General features: G+C 37.9%; 1 protein-coding gene across 1 annotated transcript; it reads right to left on the bottom strand.

Annotated features, from left to right (window-relative positions):
- Nucleotides 1-12,191: 12,191 nt before the first annotated feature.
- LOC133523053 (toll-like receptor 6) lies at nucleotides 12,192-17,086 on the bottom strand. Its single transcript, XM_061858560.1, has one exon. It carries the CDS (start codon nucleotides 16,881-16,883, stop codon nucleotides 12,855-12,857), a length of 4,029 nt encoding a protein of 1,342 aa, XP_061714544.1. The 5' UTR covers nucleotides 16,884-17,086; the 3' UTR covers nucleotides 12,192-12,854.
- Between the last annotated feature and the right edge of the window lie 295 nt (nucleotides 17,087-17,381).

Genomic DNA, 17,381 nt, shown 5'->3' on the forward strand with positions numbered 1-17,381 from the left:
TATATTAATTAAGTGCTTTAATACAATAGTCACTTGTATCCACCTGAACATTCTTCTTCATCAACTTAATGATTCACACTTGGTATAATTATGTATGTATTAATATATGTATGTTTATTTGTATTAAGTATATGTGTAAGTTTATCAATATATAGTTTATATTCATATATAGTCTCGGTTACAAATTCATTTACTTTAAAAAACACTGCACCTACTTAATCTTCTGGTTTAACTCATTGGTTGACTGGTAGAGGATGCCTTAAGGCATTAAGTCCGCCATTTGTACCTTCATGTATTGTGCAATAAAGATTAAATAAATAAATAAATAACATCACTAATTTGATTACCTCAATTATGAACAATCATTTTTTAATTATCGATAACTTAATGAGCATTTTAATTAAGTTAATTGCATTATGAATCATTAAAGGTATCATTCTGACAGCGACTGCAACAGCATTACTGTTGCACAATTAAGGTTACATTTGGATACCATCTGCATTACTGTTGCGACATTACTGCTGCGGCCTTGACGCTGTCACTGTTAAGGTGACCTTCAGATTCAGACCGCATTACTGAGGGCCTACCGCGAAAGTCGAAATTCGCAAATTGTGGGGATATTTCTCTTTTACTCAAATTAAGGTGTAATTAGAGTGACAGAGAGAGATGCACTTCTTCGATTTTCGCGGTTATAGCGGTTAGGTTATAGGAAGAGATCCCTTAAAAGGATAAGTCCGCCTTTTTACTGCTTATCCTGTGCCTTTATGTATGTATTTTGAGTGATTTTATGTATGTATTATGCCTTATTTGTGTTTTTGTGTTATGTACAATAAAGAGCTTATAGATACATACATACATAGATACACACATACATAACATACAGACATAGATACATACATACATACAAACAATGTATGTATGTATTTATAAGCTCTTATATTTATTTTTTATATATATTATTTATAGCTTTATAAAAATACAAAAAAGTCATAATACATACATAAAGTCACTCAACTGCAGTAATAACTGGAATGTAATCTTTAAAAGCAAATTCTTAGACGGCTACATTTTTATTTTATCACACTCAATATAAAGAATACTGTTATAATAAGGATATAATGAAACAGTGAATGTATTTATACTTGAAGTTGTGTAATTTTACTGTGAACTGATAACAGCTTCTCGTTCTTTGATATATTTAACTGTAATATGATTAATTACGTATGTATATCCGTTGTTCTGGGAGTATGCCGCCGTCAATTGCTATAAATTATTGTATTAATTACAACATTAATTATCGATTTAAATTCAAGTATTTATGAATACTTGAATATGAATATGGTAAAGGATTTGTCTGTGCCGCTCATACTTTCTCACAATGATAATAATATTGTGACATTTCTAGCTTTCATCGATTGTTAGTGTGATAAGGTACAAAGTGCCGCAGACATTAAATACGCTTGAAATAAGGACGAGATTTGCTTATTTCTTTATACGAATAACCTATCAAGGCGTCCTTATGGCAAGGGCAAAGTGGGAGGTTTCGCCGGCCGCAGTCACAAATTGCTTACCTATTATAATTTTGTATGCTTAGATCTGTCATAAAAACCCAGTCGTATTGAATAAAAATCGTGGCGTAAAGAAAGATACATTTAATAAACTTCAAGTCTATTAAAAACGAGGAGACTATTCTAGATAAAAACTTTCACTAATATTTTGATTCCTTGCGTGCGCATGCTCGCGGGTCCTGCTCCCAGGCCAAATCCGTCGCACGCGCCCGCGCCAGTTAGCGCTGTTCATTCAATTTCTTATTAGACGGGGCGTCCGTTCCGGATAATCCGCATCACCTAACGGAGGACCTTAATCGCACTTAAGGGTGTCCGCTAGCTGGCGCGGGTGCACGCAGCGGCCGCACGCACGCGGGTGCCGTTGTAAATCCGGCGCACGCATCCGCGCCAGTTATCGTAGCTCATACTATTTTCCGTAAACCCGCTCCTCGCTCCGTGCAACCGCGCCAGCTAGCGGACAGCTTTAGTCATATTTTGCAATCTCCTTTGAACTCTTTGAAGATCAAAGTAGATACGTTATTGACTAAACCTAGTTACTACTGAACCAATGTTTTCTTTGGTCTATTGATAGTGATTTCAGAGATGTTAGCTCTACCACTGTTATCAGAATAGACTATGTCTAGATTCTAGGCTAGGCTAATATCATTCAATCAACAAGGATCGGTCAAAAAACAAAAATGTAACACCCGTGTATATACCTACGCTTGTTTGACTCAAATAAACATTCATTCATTCAATACCTTTTGATGCGTGCCGGCTACGTTCAAATATCATATAAATGTTGAAACAGATTATGTCTTACAAGATGGAGCATATTATAGCAGTTAATACAAAACCGCGGCCGTCCCCGAAACCGTCTTTTCATACAAAAATAGTCCTAATTTTCCTCCCTTGATATTTATTTAATAATTGTTCAAGTTTATATATTATTTTTTAATTTATATTGTTTTAGACAAAAATTTAGTAAAAAAATGTAGTTAAGATATTACAATTTAAATATGAACACCTGCCGATACTTTTAGTTTATTATTATTATGAGCCCATATTGTCCCACTGCTGGGCAACGGTCTTATTCTTCCACGTGTCCCTATCCCCTATGTTGGATTTTCTAAACTTAAATTATTATAAAAGTTATAGGAGCATATAAATATTTGTATGAAATCTGTTTTTCACTCCTTAGTCAAACATAGGCGCATAGCTATGGTTAATATATATCAAAATATGTAAAATCATTTTCCATAATGTATCTAGAGAGGAAAATAGGGACTACGTTTGTATGGAGAAGCGGCGTGGCCTATCCTAAGCACCTATGTACGCATTTCTAAAACCGTATCTACCTTTAAAATTCACCTGTTAATTTCATACTGACGAAACAAAAGTGCACTACTTAGGCAACCTTGCGCACTCACAATGAGTGAGGACCATTTAGCGCTAGTTTTATAATTTGGTGTCATTATTTTTAATTAGTAGGTTTTTTTCTGTCATTTATATTTTAAGATGACCCATACTCGTCACTACGCTTGTTATTTTAAATATATACCATAAACCTCAATGTTCAGTTGTAATGTCCATATAAGCTTTTTAATTTAATACTTAAGTAGACTACTTATACCTTTAATTTTTAAAACAGTCTTGGTCTTAGATGAGGTCATCTATAATATGAATATAAAAACACCTACAAAACAATACATAAAATTTATAAACAAATTATAAAAACCACCAAAACCAACCAATACCAATGGGCTCGTACCAATGGGTTTTTCGGAACTTATGTACGAAATATCATTTGATATTTACCACTAGCTTTTCGGTGTAGAAAAACATCGTGAGGAAACCTGCATACATCTGCGAAGAAATTCAAAGGTGTATGTGAAGTCCCCAATCCGCATTGAGCTAGCGTGGGGACTATAGCCCAAGCCCTCTCGTGCATGAGAGGCCTGTGCCCAGCAGTAGGACGTATATAGGTTGAATTATAATTATTATTATTTAATAAAAACAGTTTTTATTATTTTTAAATTCGGTGCATTTACTTATTGAGTTATAATAAACACGAAATGATTGTAATAACTATTAAAATATTTATTTAGATATTACTTACTTTAGATTCACAAACGTATGCGCAATCTTGTGGAGGAGAGCAATCTAAAATGAGCTAAACACACACGCCCCAGTTTACTACAGGAAAGGATTTACGCGGGATACTTCCGGAGTGTAGAATGCTCAAACACTTGTACGACGATAAATTGATATGAATAATTGGTATACCCAAGCCAATAACATTGCTTAATACTAGACTTACTGGAACTTGGTTCATTTATTTTTATCTCAATGTCGTACCTACTTAGACAATCCTATTGGAGCGAACGAGATGCAAACTTTGTATGGGGCCTGGTCTAAAAACTAACAGAGATGTTAGGTCATAAGATAGGTATTTCTATGTACTTCATTTCGTTCTATGGGTACCAAGCGGAATTCCATTGCAGGACTGAGATATTGGCACTAAATGTTGTCACCCTTATTGCCTAGGCAATAGAGTCTAAGTAAGTAAATGAGTTGCTGCAGGAAAAAGTTGGTTAGGCGAATATGACTGGTCGTAACGATTTTTCAGAACATCCTCATCGAACAGCGGTGGTATTGTGAGATTACTCGCCAAAAATATACATTAAACGTGTTCTTGCAAGATATAAAACTGGACTTATAAAACAAATATAAATCGTAAAATATACCACGCTTTATGATATTGATGGTTGCTGCCCAAGGGGCGATCCCCTTTTGTTTTTCTTTCGTTCCCTGCACGTTGCAAATTATTTCTTGGTCCAAACTCCAAAGTCAATAAAATGGTACCTCCATCTATCCATATCGGGAACAAAAGATATATATCTTGTAACTAAGATCACGCAAGCACTACCAATTACCCCACTTACTCCACCCACCCACTCCATCCACTTAGGATGTTTAAGTTTAAAATGAAAATGTTTAGTTTCTCTTACGCAAAATCAAATTGAAGTTACCACAATAAGCAATAAGATGTACTTAAAAAGTAACTAGCCATTTAGCTAAGTCTACCCATCTATGTTTTAAGGGAGTCTTCAGCTGTTTAGCATAAGAGTTTTTTTGTAAAATGGGTTATATTTATTCTGAATATTTTGTTTTTGTTTGCGTTACTCTACAAGTAATATCCCATACTTTTTACTGTGATAAAATTTTATACGGAACATTCTTTATTTTCAACTTTGTTTTTACAATGGTTTAATCAAATTTTCATTTCATTTTTTTTATATTCCCCTTTTCCCGAGTTATTTGAGAAATATATCATTGTTGTGTCTGTTTTCTCATTAGTCTAACTAGATTATGATAATGTGTCACTAAAATATCATATTAGTTCATCTGCCCCTCTATTTTATATAACCATCACCACCATATCAGCCCTTTATCTCCCATAGGCCTCTATTTTAGTACGCAACTTGTCCCGGTCCTGAGCTAATCTCATCCAGAAGGCCCTTTATCTCTCACTGTTGAGCATAGGCCTCTATTTTAGTACGCAACTTGCCCGGTCCTGAGCTAATCTCATCCAGAAGGCCCTTTATTTCCCACTGCTGAGCATAGGCCTCTATTTTAGTACGCAACTTGTCCTGGTCCTGAGCTAATCTCATCCAGAAGTGACACGCAATCTTCCGAATGTCGTCCACGTAAATAAATAAATAAAGAACCCTATAATCGATATCGCATAATTCGGATGTAATAAAGGCCATACTTTCGAAAACCTTAGATATCTTCGACATAGATTTCAGATCTTACCTACGACGTCTATTTAGAAAAATATCTGCGCCAGCAACTCATTAAAAAATAAAGTCATGCTTGGACGGGATAATGAAATCGTTTCGTAGTTTCCCACATTTTTTGTCCCGCTCGTGACAACGTTTTCACCGTGATTTATCCATGCTATCCCTATCACTCCCACTAGCTAGTCAAAAGCTACTAACCAGTTATAGTGAGATCTTTGAGTTTTCGTATTAGTTGTGGACATGAAGATCACCTTACATTGGACCATAAGATCGTGATTTTCTGGAAGACATTGGAATGCGTGGTCAGTTTCCCATAACCCAATTTATATCTCTTTATTGACGCGTTTTATTCGAGTTTTTTTGCAGGAATAATGTGGTGTCGGGGAAAATTCTGTTTGTATTCTTATTCTGGGTACGACTAAGGAAGATATGAATAGTTTTGTATGGGAATATGATATCTATTACACTGGATATAAGATAAAAAATCCTTAAGATGCACTTTAAAGGGAACTTTACAAGGAATTATTTTGACAAGTCTTTCTAAAAACTCTTCTTCATCTAATTACCACATAGACACAGTTGTGTATGTTTTATATAATGGTATATTTAAAAAACGAACAAGTGCGAGTAGGACTCGCCCACCGAGGGTTCCGTACTTTTTAGTATTTGTTGTTATAACGGCAATAGAAATACACCATCTGTGAAAATTTCAACCGTCTAGCTTGATTGGTTCATGAGATACAGCCTGGTGACAGACGGACAGACAGACAGACGGACAGCGGAGTCTTAGTAATAGGATCCCGTTTTACCCTTTGGTTACCGAACCCAAAAACGATGGTAAATTTTAATATAGTAAATTCCATAAAATATGGACTAGGCAAATAATATGGACCACAGTTCTACCGCACTAACAAACGGTCGCTATTCTAGTGAAGTTGGCCACTTTCAACGCCCTTAAGCCGCAGTATCGATCGCACTTTGCTGAAAATTACAAATATGTTTCTTGAAAAAAAGATTTAAGGGCACGTATAGGGAACGAGAAACATAGTATTTTGCTCGGGGTAAGCAAAACAGTATAAGAATTCCATATAAAACCTTCTCTTGTGGCAATGGACGACCGGTTTGGCCTAGTGGGTAGTGACCCTGCCTACGAAGCTGATGGTCCCGGGTTCAAATCCTGGTAAGGGCATGTATTCGTGTGATGAGTATGGAAATTTGTTCCTGAGTCATGGGTGTTTTCTATGTAATTAAGTATTTATAAATATTTATATATTATATATATCGTTGTCTAAGTACGTTCAACACAAGCCTTATTGAGCTTACTGTGGGACTTAGTGAATTTGTCTAATAATGTCCTATAATATAATATATAATATAATGTATCTCTCACCCACCCCATCTAACCTTTATATCTTACATTGGTCGTCAGACTTTTTTTTATGTAATAGTCAGCGGACGGGCCGCCTAACGGGAAGCGGTCATCGTCGCCCATGGACATAAGCAATATCACAGGAACCACTTAAGCGTTGCCGATTGAGAACCCTAAATACCCGCTTCTTGAAGAATGCCATATCGTAGCGCAAAGGAAACATCTCAGGGGGCAACTCATTTCACATTTTGCACGTTCTAGGAAGAAACGAGCGAGAAGCCTGCTTATTCTTGGTGTTTCATGTATCTAAGAAGTGAGGATGAACTTTGCTTTTTTGGCGGGAGGTGCGGTGATAAAAACGAGACGATGTCACTTAATAGTAGGTAATTGTCTAGATTTTTATAGCCTTGGGAGTACCTAATTATTTCACTCGTCTCGGACATTGAATAACCCACTTTGCTATTTTTAAAATTCTAAATGTTTGAGCCTAGAGATAAAGCTTTATAAATATCATCTTGTAGTTACTTAGATGGGTAGGTACCTACCGACGAAACCTTTAAACGAGTGTTAATATTATAACAACAACTTAAGCCAAGTAATCTCAACCTTAATTATTAAACTGACTTGATCTAGCGTCTTTTGAGCGTCGTTATCTAGTCAGCCCCATGGAAAATGGCGTCGCTCCGCAGTTAGGCCAACGTTGCGTCGAGCTGCAGCCATAGAGATGATTAGTCTCCGACGCTCGAGAGACGCTAGTGTGGGGTGGCAGTTAATGGTGTAAGTAATCTTATTTACAACTAGCTGTGCCCGCGGCTCCGCCCGCGTGGTATTCGGTCTGTGTCAGTAACCAGCTCATTCACCGCTAATTTCTCTGCCTCTGCCCTGGAGGTGGAACTTGAAGTAAAGTTGACAGATGGATACGCTAGAGGACTGTAGTCTAGACAAAATATTTTACAATTAGGTACCACTTAATAAAACTACACTCCAAAATTAATTGTTATTTTTTTCAAATTAGTCCTTCTTCAAATTTTTGACGTGATTTAAACGACATAAAGTAGTAGATGTATATCGGACAATACAGTTCCACTTTTGTATTTTTTTTACGTCCTTGACTGCTCCTGTCCATGGAAAATATCATCCAAATCGGTGCTTTAGACCAATCAGTCTAAGCATGAAAAGGTAAGAAATATACCCATAGAAATCCATACTTCCGAACACTATCGAATTTAGGTGTAATACCTATTAGTTAGAAGTAGGATTAGAGGAAAGGAGAATACTCGTAGATATCAAAAACTGAGGCCGAGTATTTACATTTTGTTTACAGTTATGTTTATATATGCACAACTAAATGTATATATATAATTATATACTAATAAGTAAGTATGTAATAGTATATTTACATAACATTGACATTTTACAATATTTATTTGTACACCACATTGCGAGTCTCCCCGGCGGGCATCAGCACGAATAGCTCCGTGCAGCTGGTAACGCGCGAGCACGCCACGTAGAGCTGCCCGTGCGAGAAGCAGCCCGTGCGCAGGTCCACGCCAGCGGCGCGCAGCGTCTGCCTCTGCGACTTGTTGATGTTCATGGCGAAGCAGATGCTCACGGAGAACTGTAGGCGCTTGAAGTGGAACGGGAAACTGCTCAGGATGAGGGGGATGCGCGGGATGAACACGACTTCTGCGGCGCCGCACCCCGTCAGGATCTGCACCTCAATGAGGTTTCGCTGCAGCTGCACTACTTTTAGCTGGGTTCCGTTGCATAACTTCGGAGGCGACAAATTCCGAAGAAGCATGATTGGAACTCCAACTTTCAGGGTTAATGTGTGTGCTGGGAGTCCTGAAGCACTCAATGAGCTAAGGAACTAAGGAACTCTACTGGGTATGTTGTGACATTGCCTTCATCCAAGACAGTGTTAATGGAATTATATACTGCATGTTCACCTTCGATTTCCGCCTGCTCATTTTTCTGCGTGAACATGGACCGTTCCTCTATGGGCGTGAGTATGGATCTCTCACAAACCCAAGAATGGCTCAGGTCTCCGTACACGCTACGAATGAGGTTTTCAATGGATGGAACGATCCTGCATAACGTCTCTGGTAGTTGTGGCTACGCCTAAAATCACGATCGTCGCTATAGTTTCGTAACCTCAATGCGTTGCGAGACTTTCGTGCAAAGTTCGCTTTTTTTCGGGAAGGCATTTTCAGTTTTTAGTTCTTATGGCATTTTAACGCGTATAAAATGCGAGTCCCAAATCGTTTGACATTTACACCGCAAACATCACAGATTTTTTTTTTCATAGTACCCACCTTCGTAGCCATTATTAAGTGCTTAAAAGAGGCGATACGTATGAATAATATGGATCAAATATGGATACGATAAAATTACGATGAGGTATAATTCATGACGGAGAAAATATTTTTTAAAATAATTATGTAGTTATACGCGTGTTGATATGTGTTGATTTTGCCACTATCAAAAGGAGGAGAATCGAGGGAACTCTTCAAATATGAAAGTCATACATATAATGATTTTTGTATTTTCTTTAACAAATCTAGCATTTACATTTAAAAAAGTGACATTTGATGAAGTGGAACTGCTGATGATGATCAGAATGGAACTCTTCAACGATACACAGTACACGTTTGGCGATTTGTCCTCTTCGCTGTGTTTGTTAAGTAAATTAGATTTTCAAGACAAATTTTTGTCAAGTTCGAGTTCTGACGATGGGGTCCATGAGGAATCGAGGGAACTCTTCAAATGTGAAAGGCATACATATAGTGATTTTTGTATTTTCATCAACAAATCAAGTATTTACATTTGTAATAGTGACATTTGATGAAGTGGAACTGTTCATGATGAACAGAATGGAACTCTTCAACGATGCATAGTTCACGCTTGGCAATTTGTTCTCTGTGCATGTTTGTCAAGCAGTTAGGTTTTCAAGACACATTTTTATATTTCTATCCTATTTAGTTTTTTTAATAATTATCTGGTGCTTTATTTCATGCATGGTGTGAAATAATTTATCTTAAATACAGTCGAATAACCTATTGCAGGTATCTTACCAGTCAACCATATGGCAAATCTGAAATGTGTCACGGTGGGCGCAGTGACAAAAAAAACATGTTACCTCCTTTTCTACATAATGAGGCGTAGGACGCTGTCTTTTTAATTTAATTGTATGAAATCAATAATCAACAATAATCGTCCTTTCACCGGTCTATCTCATTGAAGTCGGATTTTTTCTAAAAAATTTTAGTTTACTTGATTACAAAATTTTTACTCAGTTTCCCAAAAGATGGCACTGTGCAATGTATGGCAATTAATTTACTGTCGTTTAATTTCGTTGTATTATTACATCAACACAATTGAATTTGAATTGATATCCGTACGCCCCTCTTCTAACTTTGGAGTTAATTTAGCAAAATCCTTCCTCGGTTGCTTAATTTCAGCACCATATCTGTTAGTTTAGCAGGGTACTCGATACTCGTAGCACATATTTATTGTAAAAGTTTGCACCTCCTTAAAAACTAACTCAATCGAGTGTAGTGGCTACCCCCCCTTCTAGGGGTTGAATTTTTATAGCCTATAACTTGGCCGGGCATTTTCTCGACAGATTAGTAAAGTTTTCATCAAAATCCGTTCAGCCGTTTTCACGTGATGCGATGTCAAATAAACAGACAAACAGAGAAACAGACAAACAGACAAAAATTCTAAAAACTGTTGGAACGTGTTTTGTTAACGATTCTTAGTATCCCCAGCCTACTTTTTTTCGAATATCTTCCATGTACAGACTTTCGACCCCCTTCAGCTTTATTATATGTATAGATAGATAGATAGATAGGCTTGAGTTGCTCGTGAGTAGGTACAAATCCATTTGTATGAAATAGTCACCATAAAACATTAAAAGAAATGAAGAAAATTAAAAGAATATGATTAATCGTCTATTACTGGCCACCTTCCAATAACTGGCCAAATTATACAAAAAAAAAATATGTTTAATATTCACAATATAATTAATTTTCAGAACTAATGTTATTTGGTTGAGATAGTTCAATTGTGCGAATATATAAATATAATTTTTATGTTAGCTATTTTAGTATACGGTGGCCAGTAATAAACGAATAACCTTACTGATAAAACTTTTACGTGTGCAACTATATTGAGCAAGGCTCGTAAAAAGACTCGTCATTTTGAAAACATAACAGAGACTTCCTTATACTAATGTTAACGATTAACTATGCCCCAATGACGTCCGAACGAACATTTTCGACTCATAAATGGATCCTAAATAATTATGGTTTTATTTTCAAAATGACGGACGTTTTTCCGAGCTTTGGTTGAGTTGCGGACGTAAAAGTTAATTTTGAATAGGTATACTGAGGGCCTACTGCGAACCACGTTCGACGTGTTGCCTTTTTGTCGCACCAGTAAATTTGTACGGAAGTGTGACAGGGAGGCAACACGTCGAACGTGGTTCGCGGTAGGCCCTCTGTTATAAGATGTGCATATGTTACTTAAGAGCTATTTGTGCAATTTGGACATCTTTATTTTTTTACTAGGTATGAATAAGACAACAAAAAACTTCCAAATGCGTGGGCGCATATTTTTGTTCTGCTTCTATGCTATAATTATAGAGCTCGTTAGAAAGGTTGCGCAATCTCCAGCTGATTAACTCGTTAATTTTACTTTGGATATCTTTGGGCCTACAATTATCAAGATGTTTAGAGATAATGCAGGCTTGGTTCAGTATCAGAGTATTTTTGTTGGTATCTTACCTGATATTACCGCTACATATATGGCATAAAGCGCTGATATTTTAAAATAACATAATGTAAAATCAATTGACAGGTTTTTGACGGAGTGTTTACTTATCGTTTTAACTGAAAAGGACAGCGTGCAGCGTCAGTTGCGTTACGAATCGTTCACTGGACAATATGTAGAAAAAGTTCAAACCTGACCGCCATTGTGAACATGTCACACCATATGCTGTGACTGCACACACTTCGAAAACTATTACAAAAAATCAATAACTCTGACCGTGTCCAACAGAAGGTCACATCTAACTAGCTACGAATATAGAATGTATTGTAAATCTTCTTTATAGCTTCCATAGTGTATCCATGACGGTTGAAATATGACTTGGGAGCGTCTACCTGAAAAGGGACCATCATTATGGCCTGGGATGATTGTCGGCTTCGAAATTATTTTGAACCTTTTTTATGACTTTGAGGAATGAGTCTCAATGCAGAAACAAAAGTTAACGGTTAACTGGTGAATAAAGTTTTTGCTGTCGGTGAAATAAAAGGTTCTGACCATCTTTGTTCTTTAAACAAACCACAAAGTTTATTAGTAATAAATGAGCAGAACTTAAACTACTTAATGATGGGGAATGATGCTCGTAAAACAAACTTTGTAATAAGTTAATGGGCAATAACGATGCTTAAAGGAAAGAGGAAATTATTTTGTAATTTTGTTTTATTTTCAGTTTTAGTAGTATTATAACAGTCGACAAATATAATATAGGTACATTAAACATTAGAATATCGTGTCATAATTTATTAGGCTACTCTGATGACACTACAACATTTAAAGGCAGGACTTGAATAGAAGATTCAAGTACTTTAACCAAATTTACAAACTATTTACAAAATGTTAATACTACTCAATCCTACCTAATGACTAGTAACTCTAAAATAATTTACAATAGGTACAATAATTTATACAGAAAGTCATTATACACATCTATCGACAAAATATTTGGTAACAATGAGATAATATAATATACCAAAATACTATAAGTGTATTCGTTCAAGAAATGGCAATAATGTAATTTTAAACAGATCAGTCTTAGTGAACAATGATCGCTCAATCTTTATTTACTACAATTTTACAATTCTCGACAAATAAGGCATCCAACTACTTTTAATTCCGATACAGTCTCATCACATACAAACTAATGTTTATGTTATCTATCAAGGAACAAGTCAACAAACATTTGGTCAAACAATGAAACCAAACACTTGCAAGTTTATCACGATTTTAAGGCATGGCCAACTTAAAAGGCGCACTCAGCACATGGAATGTGAAGCAATTAGGATTTATCTTTAGGAGATAAGTTTATCATCTGTGCGTGGATATGTGAGTTTGAGGCAGGCACTCGTGTACTGAGGAACGCGGCTGCAAGTAGCCTTGCTCGTCGAGCATGGACGGGGAGTTGTGTACGGGATGTTTACGCAAAGTGTGGGGTGGCCTCGGTCGCCCACCGTATGGCTGCTCATACGTTTGGGTATCGATAGAAATGTAACTATGATGGATATTTTCCCCGTCGGGAACCTGGCTCGTCAGCGTAGTATTAGTCAACATTGAAGTGTCGTCTTCAATGTTAATGCCGACATTGCCTACTGGGGTAGTCGGGGGAATCGCGTCGTATTTATACCAATGCTCCGGCGCCGTCGGCGACGCCGTGTATCTAGAGGGATGCCGCCTCCCGTTCGGACACACATTTTGATTGTAATTCAGTGTGTCTTTGTTCCATTGCAAGTTAGAAATATCGGGCATTACAAATCTTATTTTCTCCCAAAACTTCTTTTCACCCCACAAAAGGACGTTGCATGACTTCAGATAATTTTGGAAGTCTAAATCTAAATTAAGTGCACTCACATCCGTCGTCAATATGAATACTACTCGGTGACGTCTGATTGACGGGTGAATAGAAGTTATAATGTGTTTGACGGCAGCTTTGAATGAAGCCTTTGACCATTCATTTTGTAAGAAGTTAAAAGATACAAAAATAAGAATTCTCTTAGCCGAATCAGCCGCGTTAGTAATTTGTTCAATTAAGTAATTTTCGGGGGCGAGTTGCAAGTCCCTGTAATGAAAGCACATTGTGTAACCCGAGTGTTCCATTTCAGGGGCTACAACTTTTGATACAAAATCATCATCTAATAAACTATACACTGCATATCCATCGTACATAGTGTCTCTATCTAGTTCACTTTCTTGAATAGAAGCACTTTTGAATAGCCTGACGCCATATTTGGAATGGGCCCACAGGCGCACGTTTTGCCTAAAGGAGAACGCTAAGGCACCAAACAATAGAATCAGAATAACACTTATTAAGACCACCGCCAATAAAGGTACAAAGTTCAGGTTTATGGTGCTCACTTCGTCGTACCGATAAAGTTGATTCTCAGTTGGAATCGTATTGTCCGAAACACTTGAATCACGACAACTGTCTATCACGTCAAACACGGTTAGGTTGGACACTAGTTCATTTTCGTCGACACACAACATCTCCAACGGGTCTTGATTGTGTTTTTTGAGCCAGTTTTGAAGTGACAACACATTATCACACGTGCAAGTAAAGATGTTTCCTTGAACGTTGACATTTTCTAGCGTCGTGACAGTGGCCAACTTTTTGTCAAGGTCAAGGATCTTGTTGCCCTCCAAATGTGCCACTCTCAAAGCTGACAAGCCCTCAAAACTCTTATTCGCGACACTTGTCAAGAGGTTATTATTCAAGTATAACTCTCTCAAATGTTTTGTTTGCGAAAACTCTCCCCCGGATAACTCAGTTAGATGGTTGTTTTCGAGATGCAGAATATTCAGAGCATGAAGTCCATTTAGAGTGTCATTATCGATTGTAGCGATGTTACTGTTGTTTAAGTATAATTTGTGCAACTTTTTCTTGCCGATGAATAAATGACTGTTCAATGAACCGAAGTCATTACCATCTAGGTAAAGCTCTGTGGCATCCATAGGTATTTTTTCTGGGATATCAGTGTAGCCAACATTAGAGCAGTCAATCACATTGGAACTCCAATTACTATCGTGGAAACAGGAACAGCCTTCGGGGCAAGTCATTTTGCAATCGCATGCCTCAAAGTCACAGCAAAAACAGTTCGACGAGCAATGAGTCTCATACGAGCATAAGAAGTGTGTCTCGGGAACATCCATTAGGTTAGCGTTCCCGCCATATTTGTTATTAACGACTTCGCACGTGACTGAATCTAAATCGACAAATCTCGGATACTGCCGCATATGATTCCAAAGATTTATCTTCTGAAGCCAAATCATGTGACAGTTACAAACAAATGGATTATTTCCAATGAAGAATTTTGGCAATGATCTATGCTTTGCTACATGTGGCAGAGTGAACGCCGATAGCTCGACGGTTCTCAATTTATTTTCGGTCACGACAACTTTTTCTAAGTTTCTTTTTTGTAAAAATGTACCTGGGTGGATCGTGTGAATTTTATTGTTGTTCAAGAAAAGGATCTCAATAGAATCAGGTATTGATCTTTCATCGACGTTTTCCAAAGCATTGTAGCTTACGTCGAGCATTCTGATATTCGGTTGCGCATTATGTTCATTGTCCAGTTTCGTGATATTATTACTATGGATATCCAACCATTCAAGAGCCGCTGGCATGTAACTGTAATCAAAGTAAATAAGTTTGTTGTCGGATATGTTGAGCCAGCCGAGGGTATTCAAGTTACTAAATACACCTCGAATGTCGGTCAGTTTATTCCCATCTAATCGGATTGCTTTTAGTGTCGGGTTTGACACAAACGCATCCTGCTCAATGGTCGAAATCTTGTTTGAAGCCAGATTAAGAACTTGTAGCGAGGGCAGGGTACTAAAAGTGTCCTTAGGGACGCTTTCAATTTGGTTGTCCACGAGCCGTAATCCATAAAGTTCCTCTAATCCCTCAAATGATGTGTTAGATATTCTCGTGATGTTATTTTTGCCGATATCTAGAGATTTCAAAAATCGTAGCCTCTTAATGCCTTCTGGTATTGTGTTGAGATTATTTCCATTCAATCCTAGATCTTGTAAATAAGTAATGTTTTCGAAACAACGCTCGTGAATCGTGTCAATGTTGTTGTTATCCATGTATAGTTGATTCAAAACAAAAAGGTTCGAAAAGATGTGCTCATTCAGTGATTTAATTCTATTGTCCGAAATCGAGAGATGATGTAGATTTTTAAGTTCGGCAAATGCGCCATTGCTGATAGTTTCAATAGCGTTGTTATCCAAATTCAAAACTTGCAAGTTATTCAAATCTTGAAATGACTTAGGGTCCAGTCTGGCAAGAGCATTGTGAGATAAATTCAGGATAACTAAACGTATAAGGCCGGCAAAGGTATCACGGTTCACCCAGTCATTTGTTAGGCGATTTCTTGATAAATCCAGCTTTTCAAGTTGATCCAAGCCTTCGAGTAATCCCGGGGCCAAAACTGCGAGGGAATTGTTCGCTAAAGAAATTTCCTTTATAACGCGCGACGACTGGAATAGTTCTGGAGGGACAGCAACTAACTTATTCCCGGACAAGTTCAGAATTTTTAATGAATTCAATCCGACAAAGGCTCGGTCGCCTATCTCGTTAATTAGGTTGTTATGAATATTCAACACTTCTAAAGATCTCAAGCTAGAAAGTCCGTTGTCGGGCAACCTTAAGATATTATTATGGGATATGTCGAGCATTTTAAGTCCAGTATTGCAGGATTTGCCAGGTGCGATTGGTCCCTTGCCCCAGTCGGAAAAGCCGATTTCTGATATGTCTTGTATTCTATTGTTGGTCAGATTCAAAGATTCCAAACTAAAAAGCGGACAAAAAACTTCGGAAGGGAGCATATAGATGTTATTGTCACCTAAATCTAAGGACCTCAGTTCCATTAGACCTCGGAAACTCTCCGCGTGGAATTCCATAGTCATCGCAGGCCAATCAGTATTGTAGGAGCGTAGAGTTAAACTTGTCAAGTCACGTAGCGGAGACAAAACAGTAGCCGGAACGTAACGAATTTTGCAGTATTCAACGCGCAAGTCCTCCAATTTCCGAAGTTGCCCCAGGAAACTGCCGGTATTCATGTGTAGGGAGCTTTCGAAAAAAAGCAGATCGGTGCAAGTAAGCTTCAACTTGTTAATGTTGAACGCCTGCGCGGTCGTAATGTTTTTAAATAAGAAGTCTGCAGAGCCGATGGTTTTGATGTTACACGTGAGAAAGTTTGATTCACTCAACTTTGCATCCGAATAGTCCCACTGACAGCCGGCGGGGGCGGGCGGCGCGGACCGTGCGCGCGCAGCCGCTACCACGACCAAACACATCCAAACTTTTAACGAACTCATTCCGCATAAGTTCCTCAACATTTTCACTTTAAAATACAGTACATTTGTCTGTTATTAACCACTAACTTAGTCCGATAAACTTTTTCTCACTTCAAGTCCAATTTGTTAAAAGTTCCTTTTATTTACACTTTGTTTTATAGCGCGTGTAAACACAGAGTGCGTGATCGCGGTAAAACTTTTGACGCAGCCATGCTCCCCTGCGGTCGGGCGGTAACTGACCTACGAAGTTTGAACGAAAGCCGCATGGGTGTCGGGAGGGTGGGGGCGCGGGGGGGGGGCTACGACAACGGGTGGGACCGCACTGCATCGGCTTACAACAGATGGCACGCGTGTTTAAACTCTCAAAAATATTAGTTGGGCATTCATTGTAGAAGATGTGGTGCGTGATTGGTTTCACCTCCTCGGGTTTCATCTCAAAGGAGGTCGCAGTGTGTCGCTCGAAACAGTAGCCAGCGGCTTCTCACAAGAAACACCGTCCACTGTAAACAATATGCGTTTGAACATTACTTATTCAATGTC

This window comes from Cydia pomonella, chromosome 11 (genome assembly GCF_033807575.1).
Source record: "Cydia pomonella isolate Wapato2018A chromosome 11, ilCydPomo1, whole genome shotgun sequence".
NCBI lineage: Eukaryota > Metazoa > Arthropoda > Insecta > Lepidoptera > Tortricidae > Cydia > Cydia pomonella.